We start from the raw sequence: 14,706 nt of genomic DNA, 5'->3' as shown, positions 1-14,706 counted from the left end.
TTTGTATTGTTTATTATTATTATTATGACATAATTTGTCTCATTAATACTAGAAAGTCAATATTTTTAATAATAAAAAATAGATAGTTAATTAATGTTGGTTTATATATATATGATAAAAACAAAGAAAAAATATTGATCACTTATTATTTCTTATAAAGAAAGAAATATATGTTGAAGAAATTGTCAACATGTCTTCGAATAGTGCTAACGAATGGAGCGGTGGGGATCTCTTTAGTTGTTGATGGTTATGTCGGAGATGACATGTGATCGTTTTCGTGTTGTTGTGGTTCTTATTAAGTTTGTAAGTTTTTTTAGTTTGTTGATGGATATAATTGCTCTACTACTATTGTGTTGAGCTGTTTGCTTTCAAAAAAAAGAAGAAAGAAATACATTGAAGACGAGCTGACGAGTGAAATTAGATCGCATTGAGCAATAACTAAACACTAAAACATGACTTGCAAGTTGCATCATAAGGGAAAATCAGGGTTTCATAAGTGAATAATGTATTTGCGCATGTCAAAGTCAATCTTCCTTCTTTACAAAGAAGTTCACCACTGAGGTTGTAATTCTTTGGCTTCTGCAAATAGCTTATACAAATTTCCTTTTTCAAAGTATATTCTTACTTGTTAGTAAGAAACAATAGTTGAGAAACATTTTTGTTTAGATTGTTGGTTACAACCCATGAAATGAAAGGCACCCTCAACGACTATTAATCCATCTCCTTTTACTATGTCATGAAAAATGGATCAATAATCATGAGATATAACAACAAAACCAACTACAAACACAATAAAACAACAGTTTAACATGGTCACATCCACATCTACTAAACACAATTATCACCTATTAGTACAAACCGCAAAACATATTCTATAGTAACTGTTTTCCTAAAGATAACAACCAAATCCAAAACCTACTTTCAATGGCATATTATACTGGTCACCGAACATTTATATGTTTTACTATAAATTTTAATTTGGAATAACACATTGAAATTGTTCTAGGGAATGCACAGAGGAACAAAAATGCGGTACCACAGTAGATCTAAGTATTAAAAATACAGAAGATAGATTAAGACAAATTGCACTAATTTATACTAAATTACAATTGGTCCAGGATGCACCACAGTGATGCCAATAATAAAAAAAAAAGCGTCCCGAACCCCCTTAATTGAAGGAGACAGCAAAACAAATCACCTAACTAATTTGCTAATAAGATCATCAATAAATGCATTTTCATGACTTTGTTGATTAGTAAACACTATTTACATTAAAAATGATAAATATTATTAAGAAATGGAGATAGAGCACAACATCATGTGTGAAAATGAAGCATGGTTGATTATTGATGAGTCTTGTATAAAAATAAACAGTATCACGATTTCCTTTTAGTAGTACCCCCATCAAATAGTTCTTCAATTATAGCCTCAATATCTTCAGGATGATACTTAATATACTTGTCAACATGTCTACTAGAATTTAAATGGTGCTTGAATCTGCCATAAAAGGAGCGGTAAGCTGGGATCACCAAAGCAGCTATTGAAGCTCTGAGCTCAGACTTAAGCTGTTCATCACTAACCACCCAAGAACTCTGCGTTTTATATATATCTTCAAACGTGCTATTGAAACGTTTAAACTTATCTTTTAGCTCTTGTTTTGGCTTTTTATCTTTATTGGCTCTCGGGCTTAACACACTACTCGTGTTTCCTTGAAGTCCATCTGTACTAAGGCAGTTCAAAACCTTAGACCATGTTTCTGTCCGGTAATTTTTATGGTGCAGTTTTAACCCGGATTGCCTCTTTCTACACCAATTGTCACCCATGCATAGGTGAAGATCTTTGCACCCTTTCACCTTCTGCACTATGTACCTCCCATTATTCATCAAGAAAACACTTCTCAATGCAAAATCCTTATACAACATGGCCTTGTACTCAAGATTCAAGCTCAACAGGTCCATGATTGTCATTAACTGAATCGCCAAGGCTGAATTCTTAGGCGTTCCATCGTCCTCCTCTAACTCGATTTTGCGGATAGGACTGTAATAACGGCAAGTATGATAATCATCCTGAAGGCATTGTCGCAGAACTTGTTCCAATGTGTCCTTGTACTCGCAAGCATACTCCAGATAATTCATCACATAGCGCGTCAATGGATGAATTGCGCCGTTAGGAACCGGAACCCTGTCGTTGTCACCCTTAACGGAATTTTCCAAGTCGCGAAACATGGCCATGGTGGCCTCTGCTATTCGAAGCTTGGTGGTGGCTATCTCGTGCGCCAGCTCCTTCCTGCACCTCTCTAAGTAAGAACCGTCGGCGATGGCGATCTCCACCACGTCCCTCAGCGTCTCATACATGTCTAGAAACTTGAACAGCTTCTCTACGGTGAGCAATGTTAACACGACACCTTGTGCGAAGTTCAGGAAATGAATGATTACGGCGCGTGCAAGATCGCTCAAGAGGTTTTGAGATATGGATTGTTGATTGGGGAAAACTGAGGCGTAGAGCTTTTTTTCGCCGTTGAACAAAACGGTTATGCAATGTCGAACCGCGTTGTTCCACGTGGCAATCTCTCCTTCCAGCATTTCCCATTGCATTTTATGGATCTCTTCCATGCCTACGCTCACGTACCCGAACTCTTGCAGCGCGGTTTTGAAGGCGATCCTCCTGAAGCTGGCGAAAGCCACGCAACACTCCGTTTGATATCCCGCGGCGATCATGGCGCTGGCGATCTTGTTCATGAGTGAAACTTTCTCCGGAGAGAATGCAGGGAACGTTGTATCTTGATCTTGATCCTGATGAGACGATAGAGTAGGTATTATAGGAGGATCACTGAGATTTACAAGGTCAAAGGGAGAACAAAGCGCCGCATCATGAACTTGAGTAAGAGAACCGAAGGATGATGATTTTTTAGGAGGTTTAGGTTTGGATTCGGATCCGGATCCGGATCGAAAGCTGCCGTGGTAGCTGGAGGTAGGGGTGGTGGTGGTGGTGGATGATTTTGGATCCTGTAAAATGGTGCAGAGATGTTTCTCCAAGAACGACATAGCTTTTTCCAAGGAGAAGGTAGTTTTGTCCAAGACAGAGGGATCACAGGGGAAGGTAGAGAGAATAGCAGAGATCTTTGAGATGCGATCCACAACGGCGAGAAACAAGTCATCATCTTCTGCATCTTTGCCCAACTTGCTTTTACCGGTGTTGTATCTATACACCATGGAATCCAATATCTTGGTTAGACGGTGGACGCAATCAGGGACTTGTAGAAGAGGAGGAGTGGTGGCACTGGTTTCAAGGAAACCATCCACTTCCTCGGAAACTTGTAGGATGGTGTCGTGGTCCTGGAAGAATGCCGCCAGTTCCTCCTCTCCTCCGGCTGATTTCCATTGAGGACCGCCGCGAGTGGATGATGATGATTCCAAATCCTTGTCTCTCTGTTTCTGAGAAGCAGCGCTAAAATGATATGATGAAAAACTGAAGGATTTCTCCATACTAATAATGCTAACGCTATTGCATATTGCTACATGCCATTAGCTACAAATTTTTCTCTTGTTTGCATTGTTCTTGAGATTCATCAATCAAATTCAGAGCTCTAATGTCTTTCATGGACATGCATGGGGATCCGTATTGCTGCTCCTGTTTTTTTTTTTTTTCAAAAGAAAAAATTATGCCCTTTGATGTTTTTAGTTACTTGTGTAATTCTATTTCATGTTTTTTTTTTTTTTTTTACTTTCTTTTTTCTCTCTCTTTTCTTTTTTTTTTTGTTTGTTTTCCCTAGCTATTTGCCTATTTTGGTGATGACGTGGTAAAGTCTTTACCATTGACGTATATAGTAAAGTAAGAAACTATTCTAATATTTGCAAGAAATCTGTCCATCCATTTCTCTCCCAAAGCTCTTTCTTGCTGGCTTCAACTGCGCATAATTTGGATCTTCTGCGCCTCTTACGGGCTGCTTCCTCTTCATAGTTTCAAATGTTCCATTTTAGCTCATAAAAAGTAAATGACAATTATTTCGGTATTTTTTGAAAATTATAATTAAATTATTGTTTTTAATATAATTTGCATAATAAATTTAAGGTGTTTGCTACGGTTGATAATAAATTCATACGTACCGATACGTTTAAAATATGGATAAATAATACCAAGCCACGTGGAATTTATTTTTCACATCAACATTTAATTTTTATTTTTTTAAATATATATTATAGGGCAAAAAACCATAATAAGCCAATGCCAGGCCGAAATTACGTAAATAAGCCAAAACCAAAATCGTTTCAGTAATGAGTCAAACCATATATTAATATAATTCGAACCACAATGGTTCGAACTCCATTCATTAATAATTCGAACCAAGGCAGTTCGAATTACAGAGAGAAGCTGGTTCAAGTAAATCGAACAAGGTTGGTTCGATTTAGCAATGCTAGTAATTCGAATCTGGCTAGTTCGAATTATAGAGAGAGAAGCTGCATCATATAATTCGAACCAGGCTAGTTCGAATTATAGAGAGAGAAGCTGCATCAAGTAATTCGAACCAGGCTGGTTCGATTTAGTGGTAGACAGAGCAGTATATATATGGTTGTAAACGTGAGTTGCTCTCATTAGAGGGTGTAAGATGGCTAGTGAGGAGAGTTTTGTTGTTTTGGTTCACCACAGAGGATCCATTAAGAGGAAAACTCGTTCCAGTGTGAAGTTCACAGATAAGGATCATCTCTGTATTGTCTTGAATCCAACGACGAGCTATGATGACCTTGTTAGATCTATGCTGATGAAACTTGGTCTAGAAGGTGCGAAGCGGGTTAAGAAGTTTTTCTATCACATTCCAATCACGGTTCTGCAGGATACCGTGAAGTATGATTGTTTCATGATTGGTAGTGATGAGGACCTGCAAGTCATGTTTCTTTGTCGGAGGCAGTTTCTGGAGGTGAGGACACCAGAATTGTTCGCAAAGCTGGTTGATGTGGTATCCAGCTCAGGGGGTTCGAACCGGAATACCACCACGGTAGCCACGGCAGCCGGTTCCAGTTCCAGGCCTGCCGTTGCTTCTTCCTCCGTCCCTGTGTACGAGCCAGCGGTCCAACCTGTCGCCTCCCCGTCTTTTGCTGTTGATCTCAATGACGGCGTAGGCGACGAGGTAGGATCATTTGATATTCTGCCGAACGCTTTACAGGGTGTTCCACCGGTTGGCGTCGGAGACGGATTGTTGGGTGATGCAAAGGAGGACGACGTCGAGCCGGATATGATTGAGGATGACAGCGGCGACGAGGTTGGAGCGACTGAGCCTGCATTGGCGGTCGGTGGTTCTAGTTTTGGCACACAGTAGTATCCACCACATTTTTCCTCTTTGGACCTGGATGCCATGAGGCAGGAGGGGGTTTCAGGGCACTCTGTTGGATTCGGAGCTAGAGATGCGGAAGGGACTGCTGGTCTGACAGAGTTCCAGGTTGGTCAGCAATTTCAGGATAAAGATGAGGCCCTGTTAAGTGTGAAGACTTACAGCATCCGGCGAGGGGTACAGTACAAGGTAGTGGAGTCTAATTATCACCGGTATGTGGGCAAGTGTTCTGAGTTTGGGAATGGGTGCACATGGTTGATTCGACTGAGTCTCCGGCAGCGCAAGGGCATTTGGGAGGTCAAACGGTACAACGGACCTCACACTTGTCTGGCCACATCAATCTCGAGTGACCACAAGAGTTTGGATTATCATGTGATTTCGGCGTTCATTATGCCAATGGTTAGGGATGATGCATCCGTCAGCATCAAGGTGCTCCTGAATGCCACGACTGCACACTTTGGGTTTAGGCCTACTTACAGGAGGGTCTGGATGGCGAAGCAGAAGGCTATTGCCCTCATCTACGGTGACTGGGATGAGTCATACAACGAGCTGCCTAGGTGGGTGTTGGGAGTCCAGCTGACGATGCCTGGTACTGTTGCAGTCCTAAGGACGAGCCCCGTTCGAGTTGGAGGACAGGTAGACGAATCTCAAGCATATTTTCACAGACTTTTCTGGACTTTTCCACCGTGCATCGAGGCATTCCGTCATTGCAAGCCCCTAGTCAGCATTGACGACACACATCTGTATGGCAAGTACGGGGGAACGTTGCTCATCGCGATTGCACAGGACGGGAACTCCAACATTCTACCTGTTGCATTCGCACTAGTAGAGGGTGAGAATGCAGAGTCCTGGACATTCTTTCTCTCCCACCTTCGACAGCACATGACACCACAGCCGGGTCTGCTGGTTATATCGGACAGGCATAATGGCATCAAGGCTACGCTTGAGGCTCTTGACGGAGGTTGGTTACCTCCATCTGCCTACCGTGCATTCTGCATTCGACACGTAGCGGCTAATTTTGCCCTTACCTTCAAGGGCAAGGACGCACGGAGGCTTCTAGTGAATGCGGCGTATGCAAAGACCGAGGTTGAGTTTGATTACTGGTTTGATATTCTGCGGTCTGAGGACCCGGCGATGTGTGAGTGGGCGAACCGGATTGATTATTCCTTGTGGACTCAGCATCGTGATGAGGGGCGGAGATTCGGTCACATGACGATGAATATCTCCGAGTGTGTGAACTCAATCCTCAAGGGTGTCAGAAATCTCCCTGTATCCTCCTTGGTGAAGGCAACGTATGGAAGGCTTGCGGAACTCTTTGTTCGCAAGGGGAGAGAAGCTGAGGCCCAGATGGGAACCGGACAACAATTCAGTCAGCACTTGGTGAAGTGTATTGAGGCCAACTTGAAGACGGCCAGGTGCTTCATGGTGACTTTGTATGACCGGGATAACTCCGAGTTCACCGTAGCAGAGACCACTCCGACTGGTTCTTTCTCGTTGGGTAGCTACAGAGTATCGCTTGCCTCTCGGACATGTGACTGCGGGTACTTCCAGGCGCTTCATTTCCCGTGTCAACACGCACTTGCATGCTGTGCCTACTCACGGGTTACATGGACCTCTTATGTTCACAGCGTGTATCAGATTAGTTATGTATTCAGTGTGTATCGGATGGGATTCACACCTCTGATCCCGGAGGGCTTCTGGCCACCTTACGACGGGCCCACGGTGATTCCGGACCCTGACAAGAGGCGTGCGAGAGAGGGTCGTCCGAGATCCACTAGGATACGGACGAATATGGACGAGGCAAATCCGAACCGGCCAAAGAGGTGTGGCCTCTGTCGCCAACCCGGACACACACATCGGAGTTGCCCACAGCTTGGAGGATCGTCTCACACAGGAGGCCATTAGTAGCCATGTTGTTAGTATTAGTACTTATTATATTTAACTTTTCCTGTTAAATGTTATTTTTGAGCAGTTATGTAAATTAAAGATCTTTCTACATTGTACTGTGCATGCTGCGTTAAGTAATGAATATGTTATGTTTCACTTTGAGTATTGCTACAAGTCCCATAAATGCAAAATTTAATAACTAAATGTAAACATTAAACTGTTATATGATTCAATGATTATAAATAGTCACTGACCAATCCCGTAAACACCAGTTTTCAAAGTACAATACGATGAACAAACAACAAAGGAAAACAGCTATAAAATAACAACAAAAGTACATATGGCTATCATACATAAATGAACCCTAAGGAACAAAATACATCAAACGTGAATCATCTAAACAGATGCGAACCCGTACCACAACGACGGGGTACCCGTGCCCTCTGACCTCTGCGGATAAACGGCTCCTCATCCTCGATCTCATCCGCGTCCTCATGCGTGGCAGGCTATGCAGGTGGGGTAACATGGATGGGTGCCGCGGACGGCCCGGCAACAGACTCTGATGCAGTAGTGTAGGCGGATGGTGGTGTACCTCCCAAACCAAAATGGTCACCAACAGATGCCGTAGGAGGCTCATTCAGATCAACATCTAAAGGTGCCTGCGTGCCGGAGGTCTGACCACGTCTCCGGGACTGCACGTCCTCCTGCATGATGGCGGTAATCTCCTCTAGAAACTGCTGACCCCGAAGTCCGCATCTAGCGTATCTGAGGCAAGGAAGTCTGACCACTGTGATCCCGGAATAACCCATGGGGTACCCTCCTGCTGAGGCTGGTCATGGGCGGGTACACCAACGAAGTAATCTCCAAGAGGCCCCGACCTGAGTCCAGCGTCCCCAGGGTCAGCCCCGTCACCCATACCTGACCCATACCACTCACCTCCATGTCCGCAATCGTGGGTACTAACACCAGCAACTGCTACAGCCCCTGCACCATCCCCGCCCACGGGCCCATGCTGATCGTCGTCAGGGTCACGACCAGGGTGGTCCGCCGCAACACGCCCTCTCCGTCTCCCTCCCTGGCCTCGTCGTCTACCTCCAGCGGGACCCGCATCGTCATCATGGTCCATAGCATGCTCAAGCCACCTCCAGTCACGCTGGCTCTGTCGTGTCCCGACACGAGCTCTCCTCTCAACCCGCCGCCTGTCCGGCACGTCCTCAGGTCGATCCATGTCAGGAACTCGCCCAGCACCCCGCTGTGAGGCCTCAATTGGAATAGGAACCGCCCTCGGATCCCCCAAGTGCATCTCCGGAGACAGGAACCTCTTTCCATGCTGACTCCACCACTCGAGGAACTCATGCGATGGTCCAGGGTCGGCAACAACATCGAACCTCAGCACGGTCTCCGCACGGTCGTCCCAATAGAGATGCCACTTCTGCAAATGGTACGGGAACCATCGATCACCACCTCTGCCATCCTTCGACATCAGAAAGTCGATGTTCAGGGCGGGATTCGGACGAGGCTGCACCCCTCCGAACTGCGGAAGCACCCTATCTATCTGATGCCACTCTATGACGGCAAAGTAGATCAGCGACATCACAGACCGCCACAACGCCATATGCCGAGGCTCCAAAGCCTCTGGATGCACAACCTGAAGTACGTCGGGGCTGCTGTACGGCATCCAGATAAACTGCACGGAGAACTCTCCATTGTCAGGACAACTCATGGACCCAACTCATAAAGTGTGGTTAAATAAAGAAACTGTTTAAGTAGCATACTCACCTCTCTGTCCTGTAACCGGTCTATCCTCAGCCTTTACATCTGCACTCTAGGACCCTTCTCGCTACCGGAAGGGTTGTAACCTGACCACCTGCATCATACATGTGTCTTATGGCTACTTAAATGTGTGTTTAGGGTTTGTAATACATTATTAATGAACATGGAGTTATGCAAATTAAATTGAAATAGAGAAGGCTGAGTAGAGTACCTCGAGGCCAATGGCCAGCTGAATGTCTCATACCCTGCAGGCCTAAACAGAGGAAAGCACCAGAAGATCCAAGATTGAAGTAGCTGAAGTGGGCCCGCTAACTTGACCACATGTATGTTCGCTACTCGGCACATGCACCAGTACAACCATGCCAGTGCTGCAGAACCCCACTTGTAGGTACCCATCTCCTCCAGCCTAGCTACGTAGGGAAGCCATCTGATGTGAACGCGGTTGCCCGACTTGTCCGCAAACAGCTGCGTACCCAACAACATCATGATGTACGCACGGGCATATCTCCGCACAGTCTCGTCATCGGCTCCCTCGGGGCACTCACCAAAAGTCTCCTGAAACCAGCTACAGTTCACTGCGTACTTCTGAACCTGGCTGGGAGGAGGAGTCACTCCAAGCAACTCCTGGAACCATACCCAGGCTGGACGGCCACCCTGGATGTATATCTGAAACTCTGATAGGCAGCCACTCACGTAACGCCCGTCCACTGGCAAACCCAACTGGTATGCCACGTCCTGAAGTGTGACCGTGCACTCTCCGAACGGCACATGAAACGTGTGCGTCTCCGGACGCCATCGCTCCACGAATGCACTGACAAGGGCCTCGTCTAACTGGAACCATCTGTCGTTCAGCCTTGCAAGATGGTATAGTCCTGCCATCTGCAAGTACGGAACGTATCTGTCATCGAGTCGCATGCCCTGCTGCCGCCGCATGCTCCTGATGCATCGCTGAGACTGCGCATGACAAGCACCGCATTGTTAGAACCAGCTTCATAACCAATGCCAAACATAACCAACACGATAAATCATCAACAAAACATCATACTAAATCAAACCGCATAAATATCCATGAATGAGAACCACATGCAAAACAACTACCATAGACCACACAACTAAACCACTAACATAAAACAGCTTAACTAGAACCACTAACATAAAATAGCTTAACTAAAACCATTAACAAAAAACAGCTAACATATAACAACTAACACAAACCACTAAAATAAAACAATTAACACAAACCAGTAACATAAAACAACTAACATAAACCACCAACATAAAAAAAACCAACATAAACCACTAACATAAAACAGCTAACATAAAACAACTAAACCATACCACTAACATAAAACAACTAACATAAACCACCAACTAAACCACCACCATAAAACAACCAACACAAAACAACCAACACCTACCACTAACGTAAAACAGTTAGCATTAAGCAACTAACGTAAACCACTAACATAAACCACCAACAGAAACCAACTAGATAAACCACCAACTAAACCACCATCTAACCCGCATCCTAAACCTCTCAACTAAACCACCAGCAATACCACTACACTTTACCGCTAACATAAACTGCCACTAAAATAAAATGCAAAACCACTAAGTCACATATACCGCTAGCACGAAGTTATTTCTGTACTAACCTCGTCGTTGATGACCCCGGCTATATGAGCAACTCCGTCCAAGTGATATAACCGTACCGGATCGTCCCCCATCAGCAGAGTATTCCGTTCAGGTCTTCGTCGGAGAGAATCTGGGTCGTTTTCTCTTGGATTTGGTGGGGTAGGGAAAAGGAAGAATGGTTCGAATGAGGCTGATTCGAACTCCTTATATAGCCGAATCACGAGTAATTCGAACCAGGTGGGTTCGAATTACTAAGGAGCCACTTCAAGGGTAATTCGAACTACCCCAGTTCGAATTACGTTGAATTTGAGTTCGAACCACCTTGGTTTGAATTACGTTCAAGGTTTTTCTCACCCTAATTCGAACCACTCTGGTTCGATTTATTAAGGAATGTAGTTCGAACCACACTGGTTCGAATTACATTAAGATAGTGTTTGGCTGATTGCTGAAACGATTTTCGCTTTGGCTTATTTACGTAACATGATTCTTGCCTTGGCTTATTAGGGTTTTTTTACCCTATATTATATCACCACTTTTACTAATATACCCATTTAATTAAATAAAAATAAAAAAATATTTTTTATTTAATTTTATAAAAAGACTTAAACATTCTTCTTTTATTTGATTAGACAAAAATATCCTTTTAAATTAACAAAATTTTAAAATTCAATTAATCCTAATTTTATAGTTTCAAATAATTTAAACAACAAAACAAAAACATATTAAAAAAACAAAAAAATCAAAATTTCTTCATCTTCTCCAATTTCTCTAATCATTCGTGCCCCCTCTAAGAAAAATATATCAAAGAAACAAAAAATCGATCGTTCTTCATCTTCTCCAATTACCCTCTGAAACAAAGCAGTAAAAGTCCCAAACCAAGACCCTAGATTCTTTGTTGCTGCCGTAAGACTGCATCAGCAGAAGGGATCGATTTGAACATGTCACCGGCAACAAAGTTCAAATTCCCATCTCCTTTGAGGTTACCAACAACCTCCGGCTGGTCGAAAACGGTGCACTTCCACTGCGGAAACTCTTGATGAATAAGCTTGGAGACACCACCAACATCAACAATGGAGCCGAGATTCTCAAACACGTGCCTGCACTCCTTGAGCGCAATCTTGAACATGTATGAATCAGCGGCGAATAACCTAGGATTTTGGTTTGGGATTTTCACTTCTTTGCTTCAGAGGAGTAATTGGAGAAGATGAAGAATGATTGATTTTTTTTTTAATATGTTTTTGTTTTGTTGTTTAAATTATTTGAAACTATAAAATTAGGATTAATTGAATTCTAAAATTTTGTTAATTTAAAAAGATATTTTTGTCTAATCAAATAAAAGAAGGATGTTTAAGACTTTTTATAAAATTAAATAAAAAATATTTTTTTTATTTTTATTTAATTAAAGGGATGTATTAGTAAAAGTGGTGATATAATATATATTTAAAAAACAAAAATTAAATGTTGATGTGGAAAATAAATTCCACGTGAATTGTTATTATTTATCCATATTTTAAACATATCGGTACGTATGAATTTATCATCGTACCATAACAAACACCTAAATTAAATTATATACGTATTTAACACATAAAATAAATATTATATTAGCACATAATAAGGGTAATGATATGTGCCTTAGCTTCCTCTCAACTCATTGAAAGTCTCTAACTCACAAAGAAAAGGTGGTGAATACATATCCTTTTAATCTATTGAAAGATAAAAAAATTAGTAATAATTAAAAGTTTTAATTAATCCTTCTAATTTTTAAATGGATAAAAATTTATATGTATATTTAATTTTTGAAAACATAACAAAATAAAAAAATTCCCAAGTCTTTTTAATTTAGAATTAATAGGATAATTTATAATCATTTTACTATACAAATTACTCGTTTTTGTTTTTTATTTGCTAGTATATAAGGCATACAAAAGAGTATCACTAAATCTTTTCTGGATAAATAAATATAATTGGTTCTATGGTGTAGTGGTTAGCACTCTGGACTTTGAATCCAGCGACCTGGGTTCGACTCCCGGTAGGACCTATTATTTTTTTGTTTATGTTAGCTAAATTCTTTTTTAAAATCTTAAATTTGGACAAGAAAAATTTTATCTTTATGAAAGTGAAGTAAATAGAAACTAAGAAATGTGCCTGCCTTATCGGGAAGTGGAAGAAGAAAATTAGGGAAATCAATGGCGGAGGAGAAATACAAAACCCTAGAGGTAGTAGAGAAGAACCCCAAATCAGGGGTGTTCCACCTTTACTTGAATCGTCCGAGACAACGCAACGCTCTGACGTATGATTTCTTCACTGAGTTCCCCAAAGCCCTGTATGCCCTGGACCACAACCGTGACGTCAACGTCATCGTGTTATCCGGCGCAGGTGATCACTTCTGCTCCGGCATCGACATTTCCCAGTTGAAATCTATCACGCAGTCCTACCACGATGCCGGGGAGAGTCTCCGTCGGCAGATCCTGGCGATGCAAGATTCCGTCACGGCGTTGGAGCGGTGCCGAAAGCCAGTGATTGCTAGTATCCATGGCGCTTGCATCGGGGGTGCAATTGACATCGTGACAGCCTGTGACTTAAGGTATTGCACGGAGGACGCGTTCTTTTCGGTGAAGGAGGTTGATTTGGCCCTGGCTGCTGATCTCGGCACTCTTCAGAGACTGCCATTAATTGTTGGCTACGGTAACGCCATGGAGTTGGCCTTGACAGCTCGCCGGTTTTCCGGTTCCGAGGCTAAGCAGTTGGGCCTCGTTTCTCGCGCTTTCCCTTCCAAAGATGACCTCGATCAAGCTGGCAGCTGCGTCGCTGAAAGGGACTTCCCCGCCGCCTTGTGCAACAGAAAGATTATTGGGGCTCGCTACTTCTCCGCCAGCTACGAGGCCACCAACGGCAAGATGAATGACACCCTTGAGTACCGTTTTCCCAGGGACTCCGATGGCCATGGCACCCACACCGCTTCCATCGAGATTGAGAGAGAGAGGAGGGGGAGGAGATGATAGTGGTAGTGGTGGAGAGAGGGGGTAGTTTAGGGATTTTATTTAATTTTTTAGGGTTTGGATAATTTTGCTTGTAAAAATTATTTTTCATGGGTACAAATGGTAATTTCCTTTTTCTATGGGTAAATATGTCAGCGTTTTCAACTTTCGTGGGTACAAATGGTAGTTTACTCTTTAACCTAAGAAGAGAAAGCTTTAAAACATAAGAGTTAGGGGAAGAGTGGTTAGGTGCAAAGAGAAGAGAGAGCTTCCCAACAATGGCGATTTCCATTCCAATCAATCCAACGGAATTGTCGTTTTGAACCGTCATTCGTCGTTTTGCGAGTCGGGTTTATGCAGTCGTCAGAGGCCACTTGCGAGAAGGGAGAACAATCGCAGGGGAGCAAGAGCCACTGATGGAGGAGACAACACTTGTGATTATGTAAGATAAGGTCTGAAATTTCATTCTCACTTGATTATGTAGTTCGTTTGAGTGATTTTCTACATGCTCTTCATCTATGCATGTAATCGGGGTTAGGATTTGCATTGTTATTGTTCCTGATCCTCATTGCTGTATATTTTTTTGTCTATTTTTAGTTTGTGATTAACGGCATAAAGCACCTCCCGTCGACCTTATTCTCATTCTTTCTCTTCACAGTTGAATTTCTATCGACACTGAAACTCGCATATGATGCAGGTGAGTTCGTCATTTAGCACCTTGAAATTTTCTCTTCAAAATTATCTATGGTCTCTCTTTAATCTTCTATCCCTCTGCCTTCACAAATTGGGGCTTAGGGTTTAATTTGGGTGAAGAAAATGAGAAGAAGAAAGAGTTCTTTCGAAGAAGGAATGAAGAGGGAGAGAGTTTGTATGACATTGTTAACATCATCTGTCACGTTGGACACTTGACAGTTACCATGGATCATAACTAATGCCCTCTCTCACTGGTTTAACATTTGGTTAGAAATGTCTGACGGAGATAAACGTCGACAGTGACAACCTTTTATATTATTATTTAAAATGAATATTCAATATGATCCTGACAATTATTTCGAAGGGATTACGAAATTTTCAAACAAAAAAAAATATCCAACCAAACTCCTG

The 14,706-nt window shown here is 42.7% G+C and overlaps 3 protein-coding genes and 1 non-coding gene across 4 annotated transcripts; 2 read left to right on the top strand and 2 right to left on the bottom strand.

Annotated features, from left to right (window-relative positions):
• On the bottom strand, window positions 1,257-3,706 carry LOC107616275 (exocyst complex component EXO70B1-like). The gene has a single exon (XM_016318251.2). It carries the CDS (start codon window positions 3,483-3,485, stop codon window positions 1,377-1,379), a length of 2,109 nt encoding a protein of 702 aa, XP_016173737.1. The 5' UTR covers window positions 3,486-3,706; the 3' UTR covers window positions 1,257-1,376.
• Window positions 7,922-9,232, bottom strand: LOC110267295. The gene is made up of 2 exons (XM_021112488.1): window positions 8,993-9,232; window positions 7,922-8,861 (listed from the first exon to the last, which is right to left on the bottom strand). The coding sequence occupies exon 2, from the start codon at window positions 8,826-8,828 to the stop codon at window positions 7,941-7,943; it is 888 nt and encodes a 295-aa protein (XP_020968147.1). The 5' UTR covers window positions 8,829-8,861; window positions 8,993-9,232; the 3' UTR covers window positions 7,922-7,940.
• TRNAQ-UUG lies at window positions 12,591-12,662 on the top strand. The gene has a single exon. It is a non-coding gene; the product is annotated as a tRNA-Gln (tRNA).
• On the top strand, window positions 12,699-13,623 carry LOC107616276 (delta(3,5)-Delta(2,4)-dienoyl-CoA isomerase, peroxisomal-like). The gene has a single exon (XM_016318252.2). The coding sequence runs from the start codon at window positions 12,811-12,813 to the stop codon at window positions 13,621-13,623; it is 813 nt and encodes a 270-aa protein (XP_016173738.1). The 5' UTR covers window positions 12,699-12,810.

Source organism: Arachis ipaensis, chromosome B09 (assembly GCF_000816755.2).
Source record: "Arachis ipaensis cultivar K30076 chromosome B09, Araip1.1, whole genome shotgun sequence".
NCBI lineage: Eukaryota > Viridiplantae > Streptophyta > Magnoliopsida > Fabales > Fabaceae > Arachis > Arachis ipaensis.
The sequence above is the reverse complement of the archived record's forward strand: the minus strand, read 5'-3'. Positions and strand labels throughout refer to the sequence as shown.

What these genes read in the sequence shown, in the direction of transcription:
- LOC107616275 (XM_016318251.2), bottom strand. Translation starts at nt 3,485, where the DNA reads ATGGAGAAATCCTTCAGTTTTTCATCATATCATTTTAGCGCTGCTTCT.
- LOC110267295 (XM_021112488.1), bottom strand. Translation starts at nt 8,828, where the DNA reads ATGGCGTTGTGGCGGTCTGTGATGTCGCTGATCTACTTTGCCGTCATA.
- LOC107616276 (XM_016318252.2), top strand. Translation starts at nt 12,811, where the DNA reads ATGGCGGAGGAGAAATACAAAACCCTAGAGGTAGTAGAGAAGAACCCC.